Below are 27,931 nucleotides of genomic sequence, written 5' to 3' on the forward strand. Positions count from 1 at the left end.
GCTCTGCGGAGGTTCACGTGGAAAGGCAAGAAGAACAATTGATCAGCGATCAGTCTAAGCTCTCTAGAAACACCACCTCTCGTCAGGAGGAGGAAGACCTGGGCACCGGCTGCTCCTCCCCGAGAGCCTGGACCAGGATGTTGCAGGATGAAGACGGTCACCGCACAACGCCCTGGTAGCAGCTCGTGCAGGGCCTTGGTAGGCTGGGCCAGGAGGAGGAGATGCGAAAGGGTTCCTCTGCCAGGTCCTCTCTTCGACAAGCGAAAGCCACCGTGGAGCCAGGGACAGCTGAAGGGACAACATGGTGCGAGCAGCTACGGGGCAGGGCGAGGAGGTCTGGGCTCTCCTCCTAGACGGTGGCGTCCGAGACCCTCCCGTTCAAGGACATCTTCGGCTGGAGGCCGTTGTTCTGAGCGTGCACCTCTGGCTTGGGCTGCGTCATCTGCTGCAAACGCTGCCGGGGAATGAAGGGAGAGAGCGTGTCAGCCGGGGCAGCAGCGGTGGGACAGCCGGCACATGGCTGCAGCTGAGGGTTGGGACCCCTCACCCCAAGCCTCAGAGGTGGCCCTAGTTACAGGGCGAGGGGACGGTGCATGCAGCAGGAGTTACTCCTCCAGCACCATTCAGCCATCCACTGAAAGCCTCTGCAAGTCACCTTTGCTTTGGTGCTGCACACAGCACAGCAGCTCCTCCTTTTATCCGAAATACAGGGATCACCCTTAGAACACAGGCAAACTGTTACCAGGCAATACCAGCTGCAAGTAGGAACAGGAGAGAGCTGCAGTCACAGGCATCAGAGAAGACCCATTTTCCCAGTTTCCATAATTGTTCAACTAGGGCTGATTATAAAGCATTATTAGTTAGCTACAGCAGGCTGACAAGGTTACCGCCTGCGCCACTGATGCAGATCAGACCAGTCCACCTGCACAAACCTTTGCACCAGCAGCAGCAATTCCTGTCACCCTGAGTTGATCAAATTAAAATTACAGAGCCAAGCAAAGTGAAGCAAGAACCCAGGCAAATACGGAGGGGCAAGTCATTACTGGAGGCGTGTGGACTGAGCATCAGGAGTGATGAAGAAGAATGAATCACTTTTGTCTGTCAGGGAGGGACTAATGCTGTAAGTTGCAGAAGAGACAGCAGAGCAGGATTGAGCCTGGCCTGAATAGACATCACTAAGTCAGGAAGAAGCTCTTTCCAGCAAAGGGAAATAAGCTCCTACTCTCCAATACCGCTGAAGTGGCTGTTGCTGGGTGAAGTCCCTGAAACATTCACTGAGCTGCTTCTGCCATTCATGGTCTTTTTTTCCCCCTCACATTCATGCTCAGGAGGATCAAAATGACTTGTAATCTTTCCTGTCTGTCAAAACCACTTTATTCAGCATTGGCATCTAATTTCCCTCCAGCGCCAGCTCTATTACAAGCTAATCCAGGATCTGTGCATATAAGAGGCCAAAAATTCTCTCTGTCTCTCCGATACCAACACACACACACACACGCACACACACACAGAAAAACTGACTTTCTTCCTGCTGCCATCTGCTGCTCACTCCCGGATCTAGGACCAGTGGGGAGGAGGTCTGGGTCTCCTGATGTGTGTGGGTGCTGTTAGAGGGAGCGCAGGACAGAGAGGGTGCACGCCAGCCACTCACGCTGCTGACTGGCACTGCTGGTTTGCACGAGGTGCCGAGGGGATGGGTGGAAACGTGCTCATGAGCTGCCCCTGGGTGCCAGGACACGCTTTCACCATCCTTAGTGGAAACAGGATTGAGCCTAAGCAAAGGGTTGAACCTGTATCTGTAGTTGCAGCTGACAGCTTTGTCGGAGCAGTCTGCTTGGTTCTTCTTAGGCTTAGTTCAGTGGAGGCTTACTCTAAGCAGAGGGCAGAAGAGGAGTGGTGAAGCTGTTCGTACCTGCCGGAGACTCCCCGTTGAGGTGAAGAAACAGTACAGCATGTATCCTGGAATCAGTACCATGGAGGACAGAGCCATAAGCCAACCGATGCCTTGTCCCCATGCGGGATAGACGTATTTTCCCAGTGTCAAAGGGGTCATTTCCACCACACTGAAGAAGAACACACCCTGGGAAAAGAGCACCAGCCATTGCAGGTGAAGGTGAGAAAAAACAGGGTCCATCCTTCCATTCTTTCCTTCACTACCCTCTTAGCTCCCAACAGTCTTATAGCAACCCAACAGCTCCTTAAACTAGTCCAGACGCTCTCAGCCCACGAGATGGTAATTTTACATTATTTCTTATTATCCTATGTAAAAAGCTGGAACTGGAATACTGCTGATTTCCTTCTCCACTGCACGACTCAGACAAGCAGTGCCCCCACACCAGCTCCTGAGCAAGTTAACAGCATTCTCAGAGCTGGCCTCAGGAGCCTGTATCTTCATGTCATTGGTCTTCTCACACCATTCCCTGTACTACTCCTGCTGGAAGCACAGGAACCAGCAAAGGCAAAATCGTGCCACAGTTAGTTATACTGCATTTGCTGATGGCTTTTGCTCTGACAAGCCTATCAGGGGCTGAGGCTGGAGCTGGACTAGCTGAGAGCCTTCCACAGAACCAATAATAGCTCTTGAAAAGAGTAAATTATTTGCTTATCTTTTGGCATCTCAGAAGGCCTCATTTAGATTAAAACAATCATCTAGAGCTTTTCTTACAAGTGATTCCCAGCGGGCAGAGTGAAAGATGCTCCTGTATTACTTTGCCCATTTCAAGTCTGCATAGGCCCACCTTACACCAGACCTATACTGGATTGAGAACACAGTGTTTCCCCTACAGCCCATCCAAACTAAGAGGCCCTTCTGGATCCACTCCTGCAGATAGGATGCCCCAGCTCTTACCAGGCAGACGAGAGGAGTGAAGAAGGCCCAGCAGATCTTCCACCAGATGCAAGGTTTGTAGCCAATCATTTCTTCGATGTTCCTGTAAAACCTGTTCACACCTACAAGGAGAAATGAGCGTTGAAAAAAATATCCCATCTCAGCACCATGGTCATCATCTCTTCTTGTGACACAGGACAGGCCAGTCACAGCAAGAAGGTAACAATGCTGTGGCATGAGAAGCATTATCTGGAGGGGATGGGGTACGGGGACACAAAAGCAAATTTGTGCTAGCAGCTTCCATGTTTCTGGTGTCTTCTTGAAGGACCAGAGGGCAGGACCCTAGGCATCTGCCAGTTTGTGCAGAGGTCTTTGTGGTGGCCTGGAGGAGTGAGATGACAGCTTTCCGCTCCCAATTTTCTGGAGTTATCAGCTTAAGCTATTTTCACTTGCAAAGTTTTCATTGGCTTCACTGTGGGAGGCTTCTAAAATAACTCACTGTGCCCATGGAGAAAACAAACGAACAAGGTCTTTTGTGCTTACCATAACACCAAGAAATTGAGATGGTCTCAAAGAACACAAGAAAGAGAAGACACATGCCACTGGCTGAGTAGTAATCAAACAGCTTGAAGACATAAATCCCACCCTGAGGAGACAAAACCAGGGCCAAGGAGTTTAGTTATAGATTATGGTCAACAATATCAGCCAGCTGCTTGGATCGCTACTATCTGTATCTATTGGCTTTAATGTTAATTTCCTTGGACGTAAAGCCAGCATTGCAATGTTTCCACTGGAGTCTGGTTCCCAGCAGCAAAACTGATGTACTCTTGCAGACAATTAGCCAGCCTGTTCAGGCATGGCCAAGGGTGAGGAGAAAAGCAGAGATTCACTAGGATTTCTTACTTTTCCCTGTTTTAGATGGAGTGAATTAATTTAGTCTGCTCTGCCCCTCCCAGGAGTTTTGCTGCTTTGCCTCCTCATGAACCTACAGTGCTCCACAAATGGTCTCCAGACCACTCAGCCCTAACCTCGACACACATGAACCTTGGCTTCAGCCCCAGAGGTTCAGGGGCCCAACAGACTGCTCTTCTTTATGTTATCTTAACCCTTTGCACCAAGCATTCCCTCAGCTTGGCCTCTGTTGGCTCGAGCCCTTATTGCAAATAGCAAAATAACAAGCCAGACTGACAACAGGGTAGTGGTAAAAATTATGGAGGCATCCTAAGTCACTTGAGATGCAGCAGTGGTGAGCAAGCCCATTTATCCATCATTAGGATGGCTCCTAGGGATGCTGTTAGTTCTAAAGCTTTTGGTGCTGGTGTGCTATGCCAAAGTAACTAGAAAGGTGCCATGAGTGGAGATACAAGCACGGCTCTCTATACCTGGGTGATGTTGGAGAATCCAATGAGATAAGAGATGAAACAGACTACTGCGATGAAGACCTTCTTCCTGGCTCTCAGGAGATGAGGATACTCATCCATCAGGGCTGTAATGAACCCTTCCACAGTGCAGAACTACAGGAAAATGTATACACCAAAGACATATATATGTAAGTATCTTAGCCTGACATCATCACCTCCTACATTTAACTCCAACGTTGAGAGCCTCATAGCTTTAAATGCTTTCTGCAGACACTAGAAAAGGAGGCACCTTTACACAAATTTGGTCCAGCCCATCTTCTCAAAATGCCTCTCTCCCTCCACTGAATATAGAGGGAGCTAAAAGCACCAGGTTTAAATACCTGAAATTAGCTGAGATATAAATCTCTGCTTTCTGCCTCCCATGGAAAGCCTCCTCTTTCTTCACCCAAACTCTCCAGAACTTCCCACCACTGCCCTGCTCCCCCACGCTGCGAGGCTCTCTGTCACAGCAATGCGTCTGTCTGCTGCTGGGACACGTGCAGGACCTTGCTTGCTCTTCTTTTTCCGTGTGTGCTCTTCTCAGCCTATTGCAACAGCACTTGTGCTGCTCAATGATCTAAACCACTCATTAAGGAGCTGCATTACCCACTGCCCAGTCTCACATGCATGTGCATAATAACAACATCTCTGACTGCGCAGTCCTTGACTTTATTTCATTTTTTTCAGGCACGCTATATTAAATGCATGTAGCACATTAAAAGCCCATCCTCACAGCACGTGGTCTTTCTAGAGCTGAAAACACCTAAATGGCTTGTGTAGTGTTGTATCAGGCAGAGTATATTAATGGTGTCTGCACCATAATGTGTAAAGAAGTCCCCGTGAGTGTTACCTTCAAATCAGTTTTCCTACTAGTTCTGCCCTATGGCATGAGGACAGTTTGACTGCATACACGTGAAGTGCATCCTTCCCTCCTATTTCTTGATAAATTGTGAGATTCGCTTTTATATCTCACTCCCAGAAGCCACTGGTAACGTACAGCTGACAGAGAGCGCATCATGCCTCTAGCAAAAATCCTGGGAAGTTTATGAAAGCAGCAAGCTCCTAGCTTCCGTGGTCACCCTCAGTAAATGTACAAGCCAGGGCAATGAAAATGAAAGAGGTTTCATTGCTCTTGGATGTCAGGGACCCCCCTGTCCCTGGGACAACACTCTAGAAAGTGCTGGCATTTTTAGATTCAGCTTTGAATAGGGAGACAAGAAGGAAAAAACCCTAGAGTAGAGGTGGAGGTAGAGGTACACAGACTAAAAAGAGCAGCAGAGGGCTGGAGAGATGTATGGAAGAAGAGTGAGGAGTCTGAGCTGTGCCTACAGCTGGGCAGGGACGGTGGCAGAGCTTGCACACCGCGGGCTGCTGGGGCTGGCTTCCACCTGGGCACAGAGCGAGGCAAAGGGCGATGTTTCTGCCCAGGGTTTTATATCAGCACAGTGCAGTGCGGAAAGTCGATACTCCCAGAGCATCAAAGCTCAACTGCTTCAACTCAAATTTTTAATGAGATAAGCCTTTTATGTTGGACACAAGTGCTATTAAAGCATCTTGTGCTGTTCGGGCATGGGTTAAGTTGCCTTTATACTCATTGACAGCAAGCTCTTCACCCCATACCACCCGGCTCTTTGTCTGGAAGAGTCAGGACTGAGCTGGCATCACAGTGTGAAGAGCCGGCGTGACAAAAAAAAACACTGTCGAGAGCTATTCCTTCCACGTGGATGCGTGGCCAAGCACTGCTGGAGCCATGGGCAGGGCCAGGCGGTCTGGCACCACGCAAGGCAGAGAGGGGAAAGAGTTTGGAGGGTGGTCAGGGGCAGAGGGTGGATGTGAGGGTTGTCCATGGGAGAAGAAGCAAAGAACAAGATACCTCAGATAACGGAACGGAGTAAAACCGACAGCCCTTTGGTGCAGGAAGAGGGATCAAAGTCAGGGAAAGCACAGAGGGAAAGACAGGGAGACGGGTGGTGGGGAACAGGGCTACGAAGTGAGTTGAAATCTCTTTGCCTCCTATGAAAATTAAGCTGGTGTGTAATGAATGAGGTGGGGAACCAAATGGTGGTATGCTGCTTTTTCTAGCCATAAAACAGGCAATGGCCTTCATAGCATTTACCAAAAACTGCCTCATGCCAGCCTCAGGCTTCAGAGGTGATGCAGCCTGGAGGAGGCTCAGCTTTCCAACCCTGGGGACTGTGGCTCCCTGGCTGGCCTGGGGTCCACATTTGCCAGCCTGCATACCCAACCTTAGATGCTCGCATGAGATAAGCAGGCACCTGAGTGAAAGCATGCTGCTTTCAGGAGTGATGAGGATCTGGTCATTGTGATGCCTTCTGGTCTCACCCTTGCCCTGTGTGCACACTTGTGCCTGTGGGTAGACAAGCACACAAATACCCCCCCCACCCCCGCAACCACCACATGCTTCAGTCTGCTTTCCAAAAAGTTTCATTTTTCTCAGCATCTCCAGCTACAATTTTTAGTACATATTCTGTTCTTCCTCATGCCTCACTCCATGATATTGGTTCTCTCCTAAAGATTTTATTTCCCTTCACTTTCCTCTTTTGCTTTTTTCCCCCTTCAGGGGCTTAATCATTACACAAGCTGCTGGGTCTGATAACCTGGGTTTGGGAGTCAATATAGGTGGCACCTTGGTCTGAAGGAAAGTCTCTGTCCCACACTCTCCCAGTGTCAGGGGCTTGCTATTCCCTCCTTGTCCACGCAGAGCACCCTGACCGGGACCCACGGGCCCATGGGGGGGGTCCGACCACAGCTGCCAGATGTGCAGCACAGAGCCACAAGACTGGGTCTCACTGCTGTCAGCTGGAAATCCTCACGGATAACCTGTGGGAGGCAGCCTCACATGGGACAGACACAGGCTTGCAGTCACAAGGCTTGCTAGCTCCCCTGGGGAGAAAACGCCTGACCTGGAAACTGGTAGGTTAAAAGAAAGCATTAGCATGTTATGCAAGAGGGTCTAGACGCAGGAGAGCTAAAGTCCGGATGGATCAGAGGCAGAGCGAACATTAAGGCACACGAGCGGCAAGTGGGGGCACAGGAGGAAGGCGCGTGTCTATCGATATAGGTCATTCATCCATTCAAGTAACTGCAGATGAGATGAGCACCCTGGCAGAAAGAGGCAGATGTAGCGGTGCTGCATTTGCAGACTTGCTGTCGAAGCTAATGGACACGGATCGACCTACTCCCACCATCGTTAAAGGGTTTGGGCTTGTTGCTGCATCACAAATGCAGATCTCAGCCCTACCTTCCTTCGCTAGCTGGGCTTCTGGGCACCTCCGCTGTGCCTACAGACCCGTGTCCAGCCGGTGGCAAGGGGCAGCCCCAGCCCAGCAGCCCTGGGGGTGCAGGGTGCAAGAAATGCCCTATGGCCCTGCCGTGCCTCATGGACTGGGCTGCTGTCCCAAATGAAAAATGACTGCTCCCCATCTGCAAATACCACAGATTATATTTAATCAGCACATGGCAAAACTGTCCCTTCTTTCTTTTTTTTTTTTTTTTTTTTTTTTAACTGGACACTTCAAAATGCATGTGCAATTGCAGCTGTTGCAGCCTGTGTTATTTGTCTTATACACATAACCTGCCATGCTGTTAATGGTCTGTTTGATTGAATCAGAGCTCCAGCATGCAGACAGAAAGCTTCTTCACATGTGTTTATCTGTGCTTTTTAAAAGGCTTGTTTTCCTTTTGATGCTTCGTTCCCACCCCCCCCTCCAGGCAATGATAGCCCCCCACAGACTGCCTGCCCTCCGAACCCAGCTGTCAGAAGGGACTTGGAGAATTTCAAGTGGTATTTCAGAAGCAAATGCAGCAAATAAATTCCACACAGTGCTTAGAGGGCTTATTGTCATGTCTCAAACTATTTACCAGTGCTGAGTGAATAATCCATGGAGAGTAATTTTTTTTTTCTGTATATGTATCTTCTTTTGGAACATTTAGTCGTTATTTGAAATTATTTGCCAAATAATGTCTGTGGTAATGCAGACGTGAGCTTTATGATGTATTTGTGGGAGTGTGCCATAATTGAAAACCCGATCTGATTGATTAGATTTTCCTGGAAACCAGGTGTGACATTTCAGGAATAGGTCTGAGTCTGATTATGAAGTAGACTTGGGTTTATGAATGCTACCTGTAATCCAGAGAGCATCCATTTTATATTTGTGGTTTGCACTGCAAGGAAAGAGGACGCGGGCACAGGGGAGGATGTGACAGACCACGCACAGGCTTTTGAAGGAGCCTTTGATTTTGATGCACTCAAAAGTGAGGCATGCTGCAATTCAGTGCTTCACTGGGTAGTTACATTTCTGCTGAATTATCAGAAAAAAACCTATCACAGCTTATAAAAACACAGAAACCATGATTTTTTGGGTTTTGTTTTGTGAGGGTTCTGAAGGGGGGCAGGGTAGAGACCTTTGGCTACATCCAGCTGCTTCCCCCTCAAATATCTTGTAAGACTTAACTGATGGCAAAGCAGTCAGGGTACCCAGGTACCAGCCTTTCCCAAGGCACGGCTCCTTCCTTCTGCCAGGATCTACCCCTGCTCATCTACGAACCAGACCAGGGTGCTTCAGCTCCGCCTAGGGCCACTTTTGTTATCAACAACAATCCCAAAACGCTGCATCAAACCAGCACCCTCACACCACAGGAGAGCCCTAATTCAAACGCTGCATTGCTGCTTTTCTCGGTGCAACCTATCGCTGCTGTGCCAGAGCACTGGGTCTGGCACCTTGTGCAGAGATGCCCCTTCCAGCTCCTGGGAGTAGAGAAGATGAAGACTTTCTACACTAACCTATGAAAGTAAGCCAAATAATGACACTTTCTTGCCTCACAAGAAATGTAGTTTGGTCAAGGTGACACAGTAAGAAAATCCAAAGCATCCAAACTGAGCTTCTCACAAAATACCAAGTCAGCTGCGATGACCACAAACTATTATCATGCAGGCATGAAATGAAGCAGTTAATACTGAATTCCCTTATTTCACATACCTATTTTGGGGGTTAGGGGAATCATGTCTTACAAGAACAAAGTAGTTATTACTTGAAAGAAATCTTTTTCCTTTTTCCTTGCCCCAAAGTATTTTGGCAGGGATAGTTTCCCGCTAGCTCTATTTAGAGCCTGTGAGCTCAGCTGCCAGGGTCACCCAGCAAGATGGGGACATGCTGTGCCCACGTAGCAGCACCAGCACTCCACCAGGGCCAAAAATTGATCTGAGCGGAGAAAAGCTTTCCAGAGATCCTCTCCTCCTCCAGGGAAACAGCGATTGCCCTGTAAGGCTGACTGGTTCTGCTGGGCTGCTGGAAACTCGTCATTATTCCTATTTTTAATTGGCAGCAAGACAAGGACTGGTGCATTGGGTAGTGGTCAGGTACCACCACACTTCATTAGGGAAGAGTGCAGAGGCGATGACCACACGGGAGGTTTTGTTTCATGCAGCTGCATCTCACCACGAAGAGTAAGAAAAGACCCTGCTCGGCACTGTCCCAAGGTGCAGATGAGGACACCACCATTGAATCCGAAGATATCTTCGTATCTTACCCCACTTTGTCCCTGGGTCATCTCACCTGACTATCCAGACCCAACATCATCAGCATGGAGAAGAAGAGGATCGACCAGAGCGGGGACAGGGGCAGCTGTGTGACAACCTGTGGGTAGGCGAGGAAAGCCAGTCCAGGGCCTGTGGTAATGAAAAGAGGGATGAGCCCATGTTTATAAAGCATTTGATGGGAAGTCTGAGCTAAGGAGCACAGCTGAACAGAGAGACAACCATCACAGTCAAGAATTGCAGGTATTTAATATAGGAGCTAGAAAAACCTGAGCCTTCACCCATGACACACCATCCCGGTGGGGTGCACAGGGGTAGGATGGGGAGGCAGGAATGACAGGAGAAACACTTTGCAAGAAAAGTCATCAAATTACTGCTGCCAAATGGAGCTAGAGCACTTTGCTAGAAAAATAAACTGATATTCAGAACTGGTTATAACTTTCCAGATATGTTGGGGTTTTTTTTTCCATCACAAAATGCTGTTTCTTGAGATAAAAGCTTTCTCTGGGAAGACAGCAATTTCAAAATATGTCTTTGTGCAAAAAGACACAGTCCCATATTGGTTAAAAATTATTCTGAGATTACAATTTCAAAATTTCTCATGGAAAAGGAACTCCAAATTTTGATCATGTCTGCTGAAAACATAGTATCTATTCTCCACAGGAAGGTTTCAGAAAGCAAATGGCCTAAATATTTCACTGCAGCAAAAGCACATAAAAATTCAGCACTAAAAGAAGGTGAACATTAAAAGCAGGCGGAGATGTCCCTTGCAGCCAGTGTACAATGAACATCAGCCACAGGTGCCTGAGACCCATCTTGGTGGGAGGGTGTGCAAAAAGGGTTGTGCACTTGGGTCCCGGTCAGGAAAGGCTTGTGAGCATCCCACGCTCATGGACAAATTGCTCTCAAAGGTTGCTGTTGCCTCTGAACCTGGGTTTCTGCTTACCTGAGGAGGCCAGCTCTGAGATCGACTTCTTCGTGATGTGTGACATGAAGCCAACAATAGAGAAAATAACAAATCCGGCAAATATGCTTGTGGTGGAGTTTATACAGCAGACAATAATGGAGTCTCTGGAAGAGAGAAAGAAAGAAAAGAAACCACCCACAGGTCCTTACCAAGAGGCCAGGGGTGAAGGGTGAGGTAAACAAAAGACCGAGCCCTGCCGAGAGCTGTTCCTGCGCCTTGGAGAGGTGGTGCGGGTGATGTGTTGAGTGTCCTGCAGGCAGGAGAGCCCCGCTACGATGATCGCAGCATGCCCCTTGGCTGCACATCGCCAGCGAGGGGACGTCGGAGATCAGGCACCCCAGACTCACCACGACCCCCTCCCTCACCCGTGAGCGCTCCCTGCCATGCAGGAGGCTGGAAAAAAACCCCCAACAGACCTGTAGACATTGTTGTGGAAAGTGTTGTAGCTCCCCAGAGCGATCAGGGACCCCAGTCCCAGGCCGTAAGAGAAGAAGATCTGTGTGGCCGCGTCCATCCAGACCTGCGGAGAAGGAGCCGGGAGAGGAGTGCAGCGGGAGGGACTCCGTGCTGCAGGTGCATCTCCTGCAGCAGCTCAGTGCAGGGCTAGCGAGGGGGCTGGATGCGGACCGTGGGGCTGTGGACTTGGCCATACAGCCCACTGGGGTGGTCAGGACCTGAGGGCACCCTGTCACTAGGGCCACGGGTGGCTGCAACGCTGGCTGCTGACCCAAGCTCCAAGGAAATGCTTGGGTCGGCGGCTGGAAATGTCCCAGGAGCCGCCTTGAAACCTGTAGCCGTGTTACTGCCAACCGGGCTGAACGTGTCTGAAGAATCGACTTTTTTCCGTGCCGTTCTGAACGCCTATCTCCAGGGCACGGTAGAACCCAGAGATGGTGGTGGAGGTGGAAAGGAGAGTAACTGAGATGGCTGGTGCAGCCCCTTTTTACCTGCGGGCTGGTGATGCTGTGCATTTGTGTCGCACAGATGTGACCAGAGCATCCTGCCTTCTGCAGCCACTGCGCGTCCCACAGCGATGCAGGGTCAGCAGGGACCCTGTGCCTCCCCCCAGGGGAACGGGGCTGCCAGGGGTCTTTAAAACAGGGCCCTGAGTCGGGGATGTGGCATATGCCTCTCCTGCCTGCAGTGTCAGGAGGGAGCCTGCTAGAGAGCAATGCCTCCCGGGGAGGAGGAGCAGGGGGTCTACATCCTTCCCACGTGGCAAGCGCATCAAGAACGCCGTCTGGCCCAGCACCAGACGTACATCCCCAGCCCTCCGAAACCTGTGGCTCAAGACTGCTTCCAGGGATGGATGGGAATGGAGGAAGGGTTCTGCATCCCATTTTCTGAACCACGTCCCTCAGCCCCTGGTGCAGGTCAGGACTCGCGCATCATCTGAATTTGTGTGTGTGCTTGCTTTATCACCGCTGCTCGCTGAGGGGTGTTGCTCCCCTCAGAGACCCACATCCCATGCTCAACCCCTCTATTCCTCTTCCACTAGCATGTCTTTGATTTTGCAACATGGAGTTTCTTGTGCAAACAACTGCAGAGGACAGCTTGCAAAGCTGGTCCCAGTGCCTTAAGGTCTTAAACGCTAGAAGGCACAAGAAAAGGGGGCAGACTGTTTGTTTCTTAATTGCATAGTATTTAAATAACTCTTCTGGTCTTGAGAGCCCTGTTTCCAGCATTAGAGCCAATGTAGCTGGCAGTACAATTACAGTGAGTGTCTTGCGAGAGGGATCATTGGGATGCCTTGGGAAATGATGGGTGTCCAGTTGTCCCTGCTCACACGTGACTGGTGACTCTGGAGCCACAGGAGCATTGGTGCTGCAAAAGGCAGAGTCTGTGTCTCCTGAAAAACTTTGCCTTTGCAAGCCTTCATACTCCTCCTGGGCTCCCTCTGTGCTTCCACTGACCAAGGCGATGTTACTGGCCACCACTCGTCATTTAAACACTTCCAAAAGTTGCTGTTGTGTGTACTGTTGTGCTTGTGCTGCTTCTGAGACTCCCATGCCAGCAACACCACATCATCCTTTCTCTGGGACCACCAGATCAAGACCAAATCACCTGCCCTGGGATGGTCAGTGAAATGAGGCATTTCCAGCCCAGAAGGGGATTTTCCTTCATTGGGGTAATTTCTGACCCCCCCCCCCCCCTGCCCTATGGATAACACTGCTTGAGTACAACAGAGCTGCTGCACAGATTTCCACCCACAAAGGTCCTGCCCTTCAGCTTTGTCTCAGCCTGTGAGGGTTGTGATTCTTGAATAGGGAACAGTTCCAGCTTTTTTTTAATACTTAAAATCTTCAAGGGACATGCCCAGGGAAGACTAATATGGAGACAACCAGGAGGTAGGAGCTTTCCTCACTAGGCTACAAACCTCGGAGTCAGAGAGCTTTCTGAAGTCGGGCGTGAGGTAGAAGAGGATCCCCTCCTTGGCTCCCGGCAGCGTGACTCCCCGGAAGAAGAGGATGAAAAGCATGAAGTAGGGGTAGGTGGCTGAGAAATACACCACCTGCGAAAGACATCGTGGGAGAGAAGCCATGAGCCCACCAGTGCCCAGCAGCTTTCCTGCCCGTGGTGGCATTGCATCCAGCATGTCCCCCTGCGAAGGGGATGGGCTCCCCACGCACCGCTGGTTTTGGCAGCATTTCCTGGTGTTTTCTGTCTCCTGTTCCTATGCTAGTAATGTTTCTGGCTGTTTGAGGTTTCTCCCTGCCAACGACGTGCAAGGACACACTAATCACAAAAGTAGCGTGCTAAAGTCTGGATGAATTGCCCAAAGACAAGGGAATTGCACAAGGATAAATTTAGTCCACAAAAGTAATCCCTTTAAGTCATCACAACCTTATTTGCAGAGCAAAAGCTGGTGTTTCTCTAGTCCAATGCATCAAGCAACATGAGTTGTCTTGACTCTGCCGCTTTCTTTTCAGCACTCTTTCAGGGACTTGCAGGTACATGCCATCCCTCATCACAAGGCCTGCACCGGCTATCACCAGGGCTTTGCTGCGGCTGCGTAGCTAAAACCTGTTTGAAAGCCGCTGCAGAAGTTAACAGCTTAGGTGACCTACACCTGAAGCGCTTCTTTCTGATCTCTCCTGTAGATTATTCCTTTCATAATAATGTCCCGCTACTTCACGCTGTGCTCTAAATAACACATCTCAGTATCTCAGCATCGCTGTTTCACTAAACTAACCAATTACCTTTCTGCTGTGCTAGCCTGAAATGCTACACAGTGAATAACAACACGCTTCTGATCTGAAGGTCTCCCACCAATACCTAAAGGGCAACAGGAAGATTTTCAAAGGAGGTGGTGAGGTTTTTTCCACCAGCAGCATTTTAAGAGACGATGGTTTTCAAAAGGGGGAGCCCAGAAGAGGCCTTGCTCTCTCAAAGGGCTGTCCCAAGGTGGGAATTGTAACTAATCTCTGAAAATCTCTTCCCAGAGAGACTGAGCGCTCAGACCCATGACTTTACAGGGAAGAGCTATTCCCTATGCTTAGAATGAAAATTACCATAAACACGGTAGCAATTTTTACAACCGTGAAAGGTAAATGTCAGGAATTTAATAGCATCTACTGCAATTCTGCCTCAAAACACCATAACCTTAGTTATAGGCACTCAAAGAAAATTGAGTCCGGAGGACATTTCGACAGCCAAGACCCGAGCACGGCAATGAGAGGCAGCACCGAAACACCCGCTCCTCGCACCGTACCTTGCCCGTCCACTCCACGCCCTTCCAGATGGAGAAGTAGACCAGCAGCCAGGCCAGGGCCAGTGTGCCGGCCAGGGGCCAGCGGATGGTGCCGGGCTCCCCCAGGCCCCCAGACATCTGGTGCATGTTCCTCCTGGGGGGGGAGAAGTTGTGTTAAGGGGAAGTCCGACCCTTGGCGGCAGAGGGATCGGAGATGCTGGCGGCAGCTGGAGGGCGAAGGGCCAGGTGCAAAGCACGAGAGCCCCAAAAACCCTAAAGGGACCTGAGGCTCGTCGCGATGGGATAAAGGAAGGAGAAGAGAGGCGCAGAGGCCGTTGTCCTCTCTATCCATCTGACCTGCAGCTGCACAGCACGCTCCATGCCCGTGCCCACCCTGGCCGATGGCCGGCTCTGACGCCCTCCTGCCAAGGCTGTCCGAGGAAAGGTGCCAGCGGGCACGGCCACAGCCCCGGCGAGCAGGCGTGATGGCCGCGGTGAGGGTGAGAAACCTGGTGTAGGCAGGCTGTGGACGTACTCCCAGAACTCGGTGACGGCGCTGGTGAGGTTGGTGGTGTCGCCCAGGGAGTAGTTGGAGAAGCAGCGGTCGGTGTTCCAGGCGTTTCCACAGCTCTGCCATGGCAGGTCCTGCACCAGCATAAGGACAGCGGGGTTATCATTAACGTGGCATCTCCCAAGGCCAGCGGCGAGAAGCGAAATTTGGCTTCTTTTAAACTGAAACCCCATTTTTCTTGTAAAGAGGATGGGTGGCTCCTCTGGATGGGTGGGGACCTTGCATCGAAAAGCATGAAACAACTTTCCAGAATAATGATAAGTTGTGACACGGATTTTCCAGAAAACAATATCACGATGTGATTAGGGCAATGCTGTAGCAATAATAAATTGTTAGCAATTCCCCAGATAGAAAGCCATTTCCAATTAACTGTTGGTAATTAATAGCTACTAATTAAAATAGCTACTGGGGGATATTGTGTTTATAATCATTACAGCTTTTGGCTAGCTTCACTCAACAAGTGGTTGGAACTTAGTGCACAAAGAATAAACACTGATTTGTTTCCTATCTCTCATTTATACCAAGCTTCAATGCTTAAAAAGCAACGTGGCATTGAGAATGGGGGCTAATGGTTTGTCTACACGAATAAACTACTGTAACATAAGCCCAGGAGTAAATTTAAAGCGTAATAGTTATTTCATGCTGTCCCCTGCCCTGATTATAAGCAGCACAAAGGGATTCCTGGGAGATGTTTACACTGTAGGTAGCAATGTGATGGCAGCACACCGCTACAGATTTAATACAATCAGCTCTGGTGCTGCAAGCAATGAAACCGCAGCGTCAGAGGCTGTGCGAGCACACAGGGCAACTCACCCATGCTGTGTAGTGCCACAGCCGAGGCAGCCCAACAAAAGCAGCTCAGATATGCCTCCATGTGCAGCAATCTCATTTCCCAAGTGCAGTGCATGTAGATAAATGCAGAATGGCTATTCTGGATTATTTTCCTCTGCAGACAAGACCTCAGGCTCCAGCTCAACAAAGCTTTAAGAAGATGTTTGTATCCATTCCTATTCATCCACGAACACAGACGCCTTTAGAAATATTATCTGTTTTAAGTGCTTTGTGGCATCACTGCCTTTAAGTGCTGCCTGCATCCCGCATCTAAATCAGTTCACTGCAGCAGATGATACCTCCTAACGTGCATGCTGGCTTGGCAGAAGAAGGGCTATGGGAGGGGCAGGTGGGGACAGGACACCCAGGCTGTTTGCACCCACCCAGTGATTTCATTGTGGGCTTGCTAATTGCACTGAAGCAAACGCAATGGCTCAAGCAGAGCAGCGCAGCAGCCCTTCAACCAAGCAGTCTGCACATCAGAGACACTGTGCAGCTCTTACAAGGAGGGCCAGGCAGGGGGACGGCATGTTGGTGCTTCATTTCCTCTGAATTTCGGAGGACAGAAACTGCAGAAGGCAAGTGGGGTTCCTGTTCAGGCTCAAAATACTTCTAGTCAAATTTAGGAGGAACAGGGGACAGGCATCAGCCGAGCTTTTTTATTTGGACTTTGGGTCCTTTGGGGAATCTGGAGTTATCTCTGGAAAAAGGGAAGGCCTTGAGCCAAACACCTGGAGCTGCCTGTGTAGAGACGAGCACTGTCACCAGTTGGGTGTGTGACACCTGACTGTACCAAAGCCTCATCCTGAGAAGCATCCTGCCCAGGGCAGAATGGGGATGTGTTCTTCTGGGGTAGACTTTTGTTCATCTGGGAATCCCCCAAGGGTGCACCTAATCATCCATGACTGACAATTTTATTCTGGACCCAGGAGCCTACAGTGAGTATTGATGGTAGAAACACAGGTGGGAATGCCAAACAGAATATTTTAGCAAAAGTCTTGATAGATACTTGAATTTTTTGATCAAACAAAAAGTGAAACTGGATGTACAATGTTCGTAACAGCATTTCAGGGTTATACCTAAATGAAAAAAATCCCATTTGAACCACAGAGTTGATGTCTTTAAGGCTGCAGGTTGCTCAGACAGTTAAGGGAGCTCTTCCCAGCTGCTAGGCTGAAATTAATCATTCAGCTACCAAGAAGTTAACGTGGGGCGTGATTCTGACCTTGTATGGTAGAAGACCCTGCTATGGAAGAGGAACCACAACACCAAAGTACATGCTAAGGGACAGTCACAAGCAGATGTCTAAATGCTTTCTGAACCATTTTTCTCAGTAGAACCGCCCACCCCCCCCGGGATTTCATTTGTCAAGAGAAGCATAAATGAGGACTAATTAAGGTCAGGACTAAGTCCTGGGTAATAAGAACATGTTGTGACAGAAACAGTTGTGGAAATGTGCAGCTCTTAGATTCACACAGCTCTGGAAACATGACAGAGACACGGGGTGGGTTTTAAAGTCTGATGTAATTGGCAACAGGTGCCAGAGAGGGGATGGGACCATCCCCTCCAGAGGACAAGCATCAGCACCCATCAGCACTACACGACTGCCTCCAGGGCTGATGAACCTCTTTGGGAAGGGTCCAGCAGGGTGCTGACGAAGGCTCTTTGCACAAACTACAAGCATGTTTTGTGGCATAAACAACTCCTCCGCGTAAAGCAGGGAGTAAGGACCCATAGCACAGACAATGCCATGCTGTAGATATGTCTGTGACTCACCGTGGTGAAAGAGTTGAAGAGATAGTAGAGAGCCCAGGCAATGATGACAATGTAGTAGATGTTCAGCCAGAAGGAGAGAACTACAGCTGCCAGCCCCACTCCTGCAAATGAAGGCAGAGAGCAGCATCAATCCAGGTCTCTGGTGCCCAACTGCACTCACGGACATCACACCAGGTTTTGTGGCAGAGCCAGAACAAGCTAACCAGCTCATCAACGCAGCACCCAGTACAGCTACACTGAACTGGTCAGCAAGGATGGCTTGTTCCCTCACATCTCTCACCCACCCATTTCCACTGGTGCCTTTCAGTATGCTACGGGTACTTTAGGGACAGAGCTCCATGAAAACGAGATCTGGTCACTTCCCCAGCAGAATCGCTCTCTCCCACATCCAAGGCATTTCTAAACTGGTTTCCAGAATGCTGCTACTCCAGACACAGCAACAGGTTCATGTCTCCTATCTACAGCTTTCCCATGCAATTAAAGTAAGCCCGCATGGGAAGGCTTGGGGCAGGTCTTCTGCAACCAGAGTCCCTCCGTCACAGTCCCTGCTGCTCATAAAGTGCCTTGTCACCACACAAGACTGTTTGAACAAAGCACAGTGATGTTAGTGACTGCGGACATCAGGGTCAAGGACAGCTTGAAAAAGACAGAGGGAAAAAAACTCCCCTCACCTGCCACCCCATCCCAGTCCCCAGGGGTTTGCTGATTTGCTTCCCAAACTGTTAAAGGGTTTTTGTCTGCAGTTATGTGCTGTCACCTTCACAAACTTACAGTACAGTACCTTTAAACATGGGTGCTAATTTCCAGACTCCCAGTCCGCCAACAGAGGTATACTGGCCCAGAGCGGTTTCCAGCAGGAAGAGAGGAATCCCAGCAAACACCAGTGTCAGGAAATAGGGGATGAGGAAGGCCCCTGAAAGAAGGAGCAACGCTATCAGACGGCTCCCCCTTTTACCAAGAAGTAAATGCCTTCAGCTGTGGTTTCTTGTTCTGCAGCACCCACGTGATGAGGAGCAGACTTGCTCGGAGGTGACAGTTTGCAACTGGAGTTAGTGTGTTCAGTGAGTCTCCCATTAAGATCACCACTGCCTTGTCCCTATCTGCTCCTATCACTATGAATATATATGTATCATATATACACATATACTGGCATCACTAGCTATGTGATGCCAGTCTCACTTTGTTGTTAGATATTTAGGCAATGCTAAGCCCAATCTGACAAGAAACCCAAAAGCTTGGACACTGACATGGGTAACTCGTTCTTGTTGATGTTTTCTGTCTTACCTGCAGCAGCTCCCAGCTCTTCACCTTGAGGGAAAAACAGGAATATCTGGCACTGGCCACTACTTTCTTTGTTTATACCTCTTTCAGTCTTTTAAGGAAACTGTGGCTAAGACTGTATTTGCTCTTGTAACAGCCCTATAGACCTCCCCACACTTGTTCTAGCTTTTAACCTTAAAATTCCTGGTGAAATCATTATCCTTCTCTATGGACCCTATGGAAATCATCTCACTAGAAATGAGGCACTGCAGCTCTTCACTAGAGATATTACTTGTACCCCGTTATTAGAAGAGCAAACAGAATAGGAGAGCCTCGCCATGTGTACATCCTCAGGTCATCCTGACTTCTAGGACTTGGGATAAAGCTCATTTTCCAGCTTCCTCATGCATGTGCTGGAGCATGCCATCATTCCTGAGGAGGACAAACCCTTGCAGAAGATGCTGGCTGGGGAGAGAGAGGGGACACTCAGTTTGCTCAGAAGCAGCTGGCCGTGTTCGGGACGGCACTGGTTTCTGCGCTAGCCAGAGGGCTGAGCTGTCAGTCTGAGTCTTCTTCTCCAGATATTAGTGGGAAAGCAAACGCGGAGCTAGCAAGCAAAGCCACTCTGGAGAGCTGCAGCCCAGCTTGCACCTGGCAGAGCCAGGCTCCAGCAGCTGCTCTCCAAGGGCAGGGAAGCAGCAAGGCACAGCCAGGGATGCTGGCTCAGGGGACACCCAGCTGGGGACGCCTGCCTGCCAAGTGGGGAGCTGAGCCCAGCTGGGAAGGCAGGCGCCAGCACCCGGTGTGGGGGTCCGTGGGAGGCAGCGTGCAAGAGGAGCTGGCAGCGGCTGGTGGGGAGGAAACACGCTCCGGGCCAGCAGCTCAATGACCACGAGCCTGAATTGCAAGCTGGCGTGGAAGCACAGGCTCTTGGCTTCAGCAGCCGCCTGGCGTGGAGGAGCGAACGGCTTTGAGCATCACTGCAGGAGGAGCACTGCCTGCTCAGCATCCTCCCCTGCGCTCTCGCTAGCCGCCGCAGCCTGCAAGGTCCAGCCCCTGAGGAGCCCTGCGGGAAGCCAGGGTCTGCTCCGAGGACACAGATGCTGCCTTGCTGCTGTTGTGCCTCATTGTAGAGTTTGGAGACTGAGCTTCTCAGCAGCCACACTGCCTTGCTCGCTTCTGTGCAAGCAGCTAAAGCAATTTGGCCACAGCCCTGATGATCCTGCATTTTTCATCTACAGCAGGCCAGGAAGGTTTGTAAGTGAAAGATGTTATTAGACTGTTGAGAAAAAAACAGACAAACTTTTGAACCCAGGTCATTTATCCTGGCTTGACAAAAATCCCCCATAATAGGGGAAAATCTACAAACCAGACAGCAGCCTTGGACGGAGGGCTGTTGGCAATGACACTGCCACTCTGGAGGGTCAGGTCCCCCAGCAGGCACGGATAACAACCCCGGGTGCTCTACAGCCGGAGGGGAAATCAGTTCTGAAACTTGTACCTAAAGTTTGCATGCCTGTGACTAAATCCTTGACACAGAGAGAAAGGGATGGTCTTTAATCTCTGGCCCTGGATGGGCTGCTGAAAGGTCTGGTTCAGTTCCTGGGCCTGCTACAAATGATCGTGTGTGACCCTGGGAGAGTCCAAACTTGTCTCCGCTGTCCATGGGTCAAAGGGGTGCTGGTGCTGGTCCTGCCCTGCCTGCTCAGGGCACTGGCCCTTGGAGGCAGGGAAGGCTCACACGATGCCTTGCACTCACTGTGCAGCCCCAAACCTGCCTGCCATCTCCAGCTCCTAATGCTGTACAGCAAGGAATAATAATTAATCCTTAAAATGGCGAACACTGCCCACGGATCAAAAGTTGAGCATTACAAGCTGTTACATGCCGTTGCTTGGAGTCTCAACGTGTAAATGAGAAATGCATGATGCTTATTTAAAGAAATGTTCTTCTCTCAAGTTATTCAAGCTCAGGATCTCACAGACAATATTTAGCACCTACTGAGCTGCATTTAGAGTCAATTTAGAGTCCGGTAAAATCCTGTTGACATCAGAAGGACTGCATGAGGTTAGAAATCAGTGTAGAGGCTGGAGCGTTAGTCATAGCTGGGCACATTCAGCTGTGTGCAGAGCCAGCAGGGAGCCCAGGCATCACTTTGGGTTAAAGCCTGCTCCCTGCAGCAGATGGGCCTTGCGCTGGGCTGCCGTACCCTGGCTGAATATCCCCTAATTATGTGCCCGATTACAATGCTGAGGAAATCAGCCATGAGCTGATACAATGTGACAGCGGTAAGTGAGACGACAATATTTCCATTCAGTTCAATTTGCCTGTGCGTAATGGAAGCAGCCCACACGACCGTGCTCTGAGCAGCGCACATGCAGGACGCTAAAATTAGAGTCCCACCCACGGTCTGCTCTGCTCCGGAGGCACCTCCATTGGGACAGAGCCAAGATGGTGCCCACCCAATTGCAAATCAGATGCCTTGCGACCCTGCCTCGCTGCTCCGCATCGGCTCCCGGTGACGCTTTTGTGCGTCAGCTCTCCCGCCTGTCTCCGGCATCAGCAGCCTCCACTTGCTGCTCGTTATTGCCGGCTGCGGGAACAGTCGTGCCTGTGAACAGCCAGACTGGGTAGGGGTGAGAGGAACAAGTGATACAGGCTGCCATGAACGGCAGGAACAGGCAGGCGAGGCAGGGCGTTTGAGAGGAGGCAGGCACCGATTGCTGCACTTCATCTGTCTGGTGTTTTTTGCTCGCAGCCGGCTGATCCTTCTGCGTGCCTGCAGCTGCCGGGGCAGAGAGCACCCTGTGTGCCATTGCTAATGTCGGTAGTTGTGCTCCACACCCCACAGCACCCTCCGTCCTAGGATCTCGGCTGACTTTATAAATAGGATTCATTTTAGCTTCAAAACACCCCTCATCTGATCATAGATATTGTCATCCCCACCTTTATGTTTGAGGAGATGGAGCCATGGGCAGCACGGATCTGGTGTGTTTGAGACGGCACAGCAGTCACAGGGCAGAGACCGGGCTAAAAACCAGTGCTGGGACTTAGTCACGGGGCTAGTGTCTTATGAGGAGGGCTAGCACAGTCAGGTGCCATAGTGTGCCCAGATAAAAATGGCAGACCCGCACCACAGCTCTGGAGATGGTGGCACAGGCTCCCCTGGTAGATCTGGCTGATCCCCATAAACTCACCTGGCTCAGCCACACACTCGCGCCTCTGCACAAAATGAAATACTGAATTAGAAATCATCTTGTCAGAGTGGATAACTGTCCAGTCCCCCACTGGGACTCACTCCATGTGCTTTAGAGAAAGGGCCAAGATCTCCCTAAATGCTGTGGAACTATATGGACAGACAGCTGCAGGGAGCCAGACCCCTCTCCTCTTTCCCAGGGTGGGAGAAGAACATCCTACACCACCTACAGCATGGAGAGCAGAAATGGGCTGGCAATATGAGGAGAAGTCATAAGAGCCAGAGGCAAAGCAGGTTTTGAAAAGGGAATTCAAGGCAAAAGGAAAAGAAAAAAGGTGTGGGGAAGACGCATGAGAAGAAACCCTCAGAGCAGCATGAATGAACGTGGCCCTGGGGACAGGGACTCTGGACAGTAAAGAGCTAAGAGGGAAGCAAAGAACAACATGGGAAGACTAGCAGGCGATACTAAAATGATATACACAGCCTTAAAGGTGAGGTGAAGGGGTTGGGACTTGTGTGGGAAGTCTGAGAAATGGTTCAAGGAGGTGAGCAGCACTTCAGGGGGGAGTGAAAGTTATTCCAGTAACAGGCACAAACACTGGGACAGCTGGACATGGGGGAGGAGAAGAGCGAGCCTCTGCTCTACCGACATCAAAGCAGGCCATACTCCCCTCCACAAAAGCATATCCCTACCAAGGTGGAAGAAATAGCACCATTTTAGAGGGGAGCTGAGGCACAAGGGTGTATTTTCTGACTGGATCCAAGACATGCAGAAACTCTGTAGCTGGGCAGGGGGCTGATCTCCCAGATCTCTTGATTTCTAGCCCAGCACTGTTTCCCCATTTGCTTGCCTTTCTCTAACCTTGCAATGGTTTGGCAAAGTCTCAGCTGAGGTCTGGTAAGGAAAGGATGTAGTGGGGCAATAACAAAAAGAGTAAAAAAAGCTGGTGTTAACTGTCCACAGAGGGCACTGCTACCAGCTGCATAACAGTTACTGTAAGTCCTTTGCCAGCTGCTGCCTTCTCTTGTGGCCTCTGTTTTCCAAACATTAGGATGGAAATGATAACTGTGACCTTTCTCACAGCACTGTAGTAAGTCAAAGCTAATTTCCTTCCATAGATGATGACACTTATGTGTGCCTGTGGACATGTACATATGTATGCATGCTTGAATATATGTCTACACGGCCCTGCTATGGCCCATGCAAAGCTTCTGATCAAAACTCCTCAGACACATGACCCAAACTCAGATGCAAAACTGTTACCCCTTGAGAGTACACTAGACTGAGGAGAACCCCACCATTAGCAGATATAAGCTGATTTCCCTGGGAACGCCCCAGCAAGCAGCTGGGTACCTACGTGCATAGCCCTCCTTGTAAATAAATGAGGTCCCCAGACACCCTTTGTTGTAGCCCTGCAAATTTGGACTGCAGAAGCTTGACAAAAATCAAACTTCTTGTTCTATTTCTTTGGGCTGCTTCTTCCCAACCCACACTTGCTAGTAAAGGCCACAGACTGTGGGAACTAGTCTCCTGACAGCTTAATAACTCACATCGTGAGGGAGCGCTCTCAGCCAGGGGACCAGCTGCTTGCCCAGACCCCCACCAAGCTGAAGCCCATTCAGGGGACAAGGCTGCTTAGGGGTGAGAGCAGGTGCTGAGCGTTTCTCTCACCTCCTCCGTTCTTGCCGCAGAGATACGGGAAGCGCCAGACATTGCCCAGCCCAATGGCATAGCCCACACAGGACAGCAAGAAGTCAAATCTCCCCTTCCAGGAACCTCTGTCTGGGATCTCCTTCTTCTTCTTCTTGGTGCTCACAGCCTCCGGGGCGATGGGCTCCGATTCCTCCAGGGCTGCCTGCTTCACCTCAGAGGGGGAGTTCAGCTCCACGGAGGTGTTGTCCATCTTGCCCATCGTGACTCAGAGGTACGGCCACTCTTGCTCAGGGGCTGGAGGAGCAGGAAGGGCAGGCTCTACCCTGGCCAAGCGCAGGTGAAGTGGGAAGCACTGGGCAAAGCTCCTGACGAGAAAGTAGAGAAAGAAGGTATCCTGTGTTAGTGTAGCAGGCTTAGGGGAGGGCCTTGCTGGGTCTGAGGTGGACTCACTGGATAGACTGGTGCACATCAGGGCAGTCCATCCATGCCTCCCTGCTTTCCCCAGACAGAAAAAGGAGGATGATTTTGCCTTGCTCCACAGCCGCCCTACTGAGGAGTGATGGTCACGCAGACTGCTAGTGACAGGCTCAGATCTGGTTGTTACCAGCACACAGCAAACCCCTCAACTCTCATCTTATCTCCTCTTCATCCCAACACCTGCTCTGCAAAAAAAGCTCCAGGACCAGTATGCATGCAGAGAAGTCACAGCCTGTGGGTGACCCACCACAAAGCATTCCAGAAATATATCTGGCATGTCTGAGTGATGGTGGAGAAGGGCATGATGGAGGTGTCATGTCCCCCAGGCCTGCGGCCCAAAACTGGGTGCACCAGCCACGGAGCCATCGGAGAGATCGTGTGGCCCAGGCAGCCATGCACGGCTGTGACAGCGTAGCTTCGCAACGGCACCTCTGCTACGGATGTGCCTCACATTGCAATCCTGTGCCCTAAGCCCCTGTCATTGCGGTGACACAGCCGCGATCACAGCTGTGCACCTACAATGTCTGGCAAGGAAATTGCTGATCTGCTCAGCACCTCCTTGTACACCATGTCACAGGTGATACTGTAATTGCCAGGTGTATTCAGGTGATGCTTGCTAGTGACTACGGCCAGCCTGTGAACCACTGAAATCCCACTAAGGCAGGACTCCAAAGTCCTGAGGATTAATTGGACAAGTCTGACTAAAAGTTTAATGAATATTTCCATTGATTTTAGGCCCTAAGAAATATATGACCAGCACACCAAAACAATTCAGAAAGAAAATGAGAACAGGCTACATTATTACACTGTTGTCCAAACCGATATTGCACTCATGTCTTGAAAACTAAGTGCAGTCCTCCCTTCCCCTTACAGAAGCTATTGCAAAGTCAGAAAAAGGCATGGAGGAGAGCCAAAAGGATGCTCAAAAGTGTTGAATATCTTCCATGTGAGGAAAGGCTAAATGAGCTAGGATCCATCATCCTGTGGAAGAGGTGACTGACAGGGGCCTATAAACAGATCAGTGTCATAGAATACGAGTATTCACCATTTCTGACACAAGAACTAAGGAGGATTAAATCAAGACAGCAGGTGGTAGGTTCAAAAAGAGCAAAAGGTGATACTCCACAAAATGTACACCTGTGGAGCGACTCCCCGCCCCAGAACATGCTGGATGTTAAGAGTTTACATGACTTCAAAAAGGAAATTAAGAGGAAAAATAATGGAAGGAAAATCCACCGGGACCTACCACTGCTGTTCAGGAAATCCCTGAGCTGCAAGTTGATGGAGGTTGAGGGAATCTTCCAAGGAAACATCACTCCCTACTTTTCCTGGTTTTACCCTCTCCCATCAGCATCTGCCCTCAGCCGGTGCAGAAGACAGGGTCTGGGACTGGCATGATGTTGACTCTCACCAGTTCTCAGCCCATTTTACACAGGGCCGAATTTAAGTCTATACCAGGGGCTGTAAGGGTGACCTGTGCTACAGTCTCCCAGAGGTCTGTTGACAAAACCATTCCCAGATGCACACATTAAAAAAAAAAAAAAAAGAAAAACTGAGTGGGTATATCAGGAAACAAAGCAAAACTATGAAGAGGTGGCATGCTCTAGCAGTTAAAGCTGGCCTTGTTTGAGTTGCTTACGCTTGGCAGTCTTGTCTCCTAAGCAAACAGTACCCATTTGCCCCATGGGATGCTTGGGGGACTCATTAACTAAGGTTTCTAAAGAGTCCTGAACAGAGATGGTATCCCAAGCCCGGGCTTAATGGCAGTATCAGTTCCTGCTCACTACAGTTGACACCCCATGATTACAGCAGATGGATTTCCTTCCCCCCCAGAATTTGTCGCTGAGATTAGAAAAACTGTGTCAACTGTGAAGGGAATGGTTGAACCAGAAAATGACTGTAATTCATTCTGGTATATCAGTGGAGAAGCCAGAAAACTCCTTGCTGCGAGATGAACGCTGTAACCAAAGCCCTCAGAGCTATGGAGCCAGCCCCAAGCCTCACAACTCCTCTAGCCCAAGGATGGTTGTGGGCAAGCCCAGAAGCAGCAGCACAAAAAAGCCTTCTGGGGAGAAGAGACCATTTCACATAGCCCATGAGGCAGACACCAGAAGAAAAGCATTGCTGGACACATGAAGCAAAGGCTTTGGTTAACAGATCCCCTTTGTGTCATACACCTTGCGATAGCACTGTCACACCAGCTCCTGTCTCCTCAGTAAGGCAGGGAGCAAAAAGATTATACAGAACATGTAGGAGGAAAGTAAAATAAAGACAATTTATAAATCAAAACAGAAGAAATAGCACCAAAACCCCTGGGAAGAATTCAGAGCTGGGCTAAGTCAGGATAATTAGCTATGCCTGGAGACATAACAAATTAGGCTTAGCAGAAGCCATTTTGACTCACTTTTTTTCTGAGACAAAAAACAGTAGGTAAGCTGCTATCTTAAAAAAGTATGTATATATCCTGCTCTCCCTGTGCGCTTTCCCCTGTTCTTGCTGCCACAGTTCTGCAGTGATACTGTAGCTAGATGATCACATCTCATATTTCATATACTTGGGGTAGGATGACAGAGGAGCAGCAGACCATACTGGCAGTTTCTTCTTACCTGACAAGTGAGGTCCTTCATCTCCAGCTCAGAAAGAACAAACTAGATTTATAAAGCTTTCTCCACAGTCAAGAAATAGAAAAACAGTCAAGAGGACCCACTGAAGGTTCATCCCACCTACTGTCTTGTCTCCTACAGTGATGGATGATTAGGGCAGAAGGGCTCACGCATGTCCCGCAGCCCGGCTGTGCCATGTCCTTCCCCGGACACACAGCTCTGACCAGGAAAAATACCAGGCATCGGTTGCTCCAGGCTAAGTGTTTGACTCCTGTGTTTAGACATCAGCTCACATGCTGGACAAGTGGTCCTACCGGGAGAAAATGCACCAGCCCCTCCGCTTATCCACATGGGTCTCCTCCAGCACAAGCACAGGGCTCTGCCCTGTGCTGACAGCCTAGAGAGAGTGGAGTCAGTTCAGCAGTTCTCTGTCATGTCACATTATTTGTTCTGAAAAGCATACAGCGCTTTGGGCACAGCAAAATGCCTGAAGGACTCAAAATGATAATCAATAAGAGCAGAGCTACAAGCTGGAGGTGGGTTCTGTTTTGCAAGGACTTGAAAACAAGGTCAAAGAGTTTAAACATCACACTGTAGCAGGTTTCTCATTCAGCTTCTTCTAAATGCATCATATTCTGAAGCGAAGACTTTCAAAACAATCACTAAAAGCTAGGGTCATAAATCCCTGGCAGTAAAGCAGTGACCCGAGTTCCACCGAGTCATGCAGAAGGCCTGGTCTTCTGCTGCTCAAGTCAATAAAAACAATTGTGTGGTCCCCAGCGGGTGCAGAGCCAGGCTGAAATGCATTCTGGGAAACAGTCCTTCCCCTCCTTTTTTTGAGGAATTTCATTTCAAACAGGAAAATAGCCCTGAAAAAGTATTACCTCCACTTGAAAAGTTGCCGCCTGAAACTGCTAACAACAGTGACCTTTTTGCTTTCCCCTGCTTCAGTGTGAAATATTAACAGTCTCCTCAAATTTGACAGAAACCAAAAATTTCAAGGGCATAAAATTGCCTGAAATGAAACAGCAAAATTACCTGTGGAAACACACGTAAGAAATACTTTCACATCTCCCCACCTCTTATTTGTCAGTGCTTTAACAGCCACACAAATCACTTCTGA

At 49.7% G+C, this 27,931-nt stretch overlaps 1 protein-coding gene across 1 annotated transcript; it reads right to left on the reverse strand.

The window, feature by feature from the left end:
• Positions 1 to 349: 349 nt before the first annotated feature.
• On the reverse strand, positions 350 to 23,987 carry LOC142042250 (sodium- and chloride-dependent GABA transporter 1-like). Its single transcript, XM_075051996.1, has 14 exons — positions 23,747 to 23,987; positions 18,402 to 18,533; positions 17,621 to 17,721; positions 14,978 to 15,087; positions 14,464 to 14,596; positions 13,129 to 13,263; positions 11,168 to 11,271; positions 10,731 to 10,855; positions 9,804 to 9,916; positions 4,210 to 4,341; positions 3,371 to 3,473; positions 2,849 to 2,949; positions 1,913 to 2,080; positions 350 to 454 (listed from the first exon to the last, which is right to left on the reverse strand). Exons 1-14 carry the CDS (start codon positions 23,985 to 23,987, stop codon positions 350 to 352), a joined length of 1,803 nt encoding a protein of 600 aa, XP_074908097.1.
• Positions 23,988 to 27,931: the final 3,944 nt, after the last annotated feature.

This window comes from Buteo buteo, chromosome 19, assembly GCF_964188355.1.
Source record: "Buteo buteo chromosome 19, bButBut1.hap1.1, whole genome shotgun sequence".
Classification (NCBI taxonomy): Eukaryota; Metazoa; Chordata; class Aves; order Accipitriformes; family Accipitridae; genus Buteo; species Buteo buteo.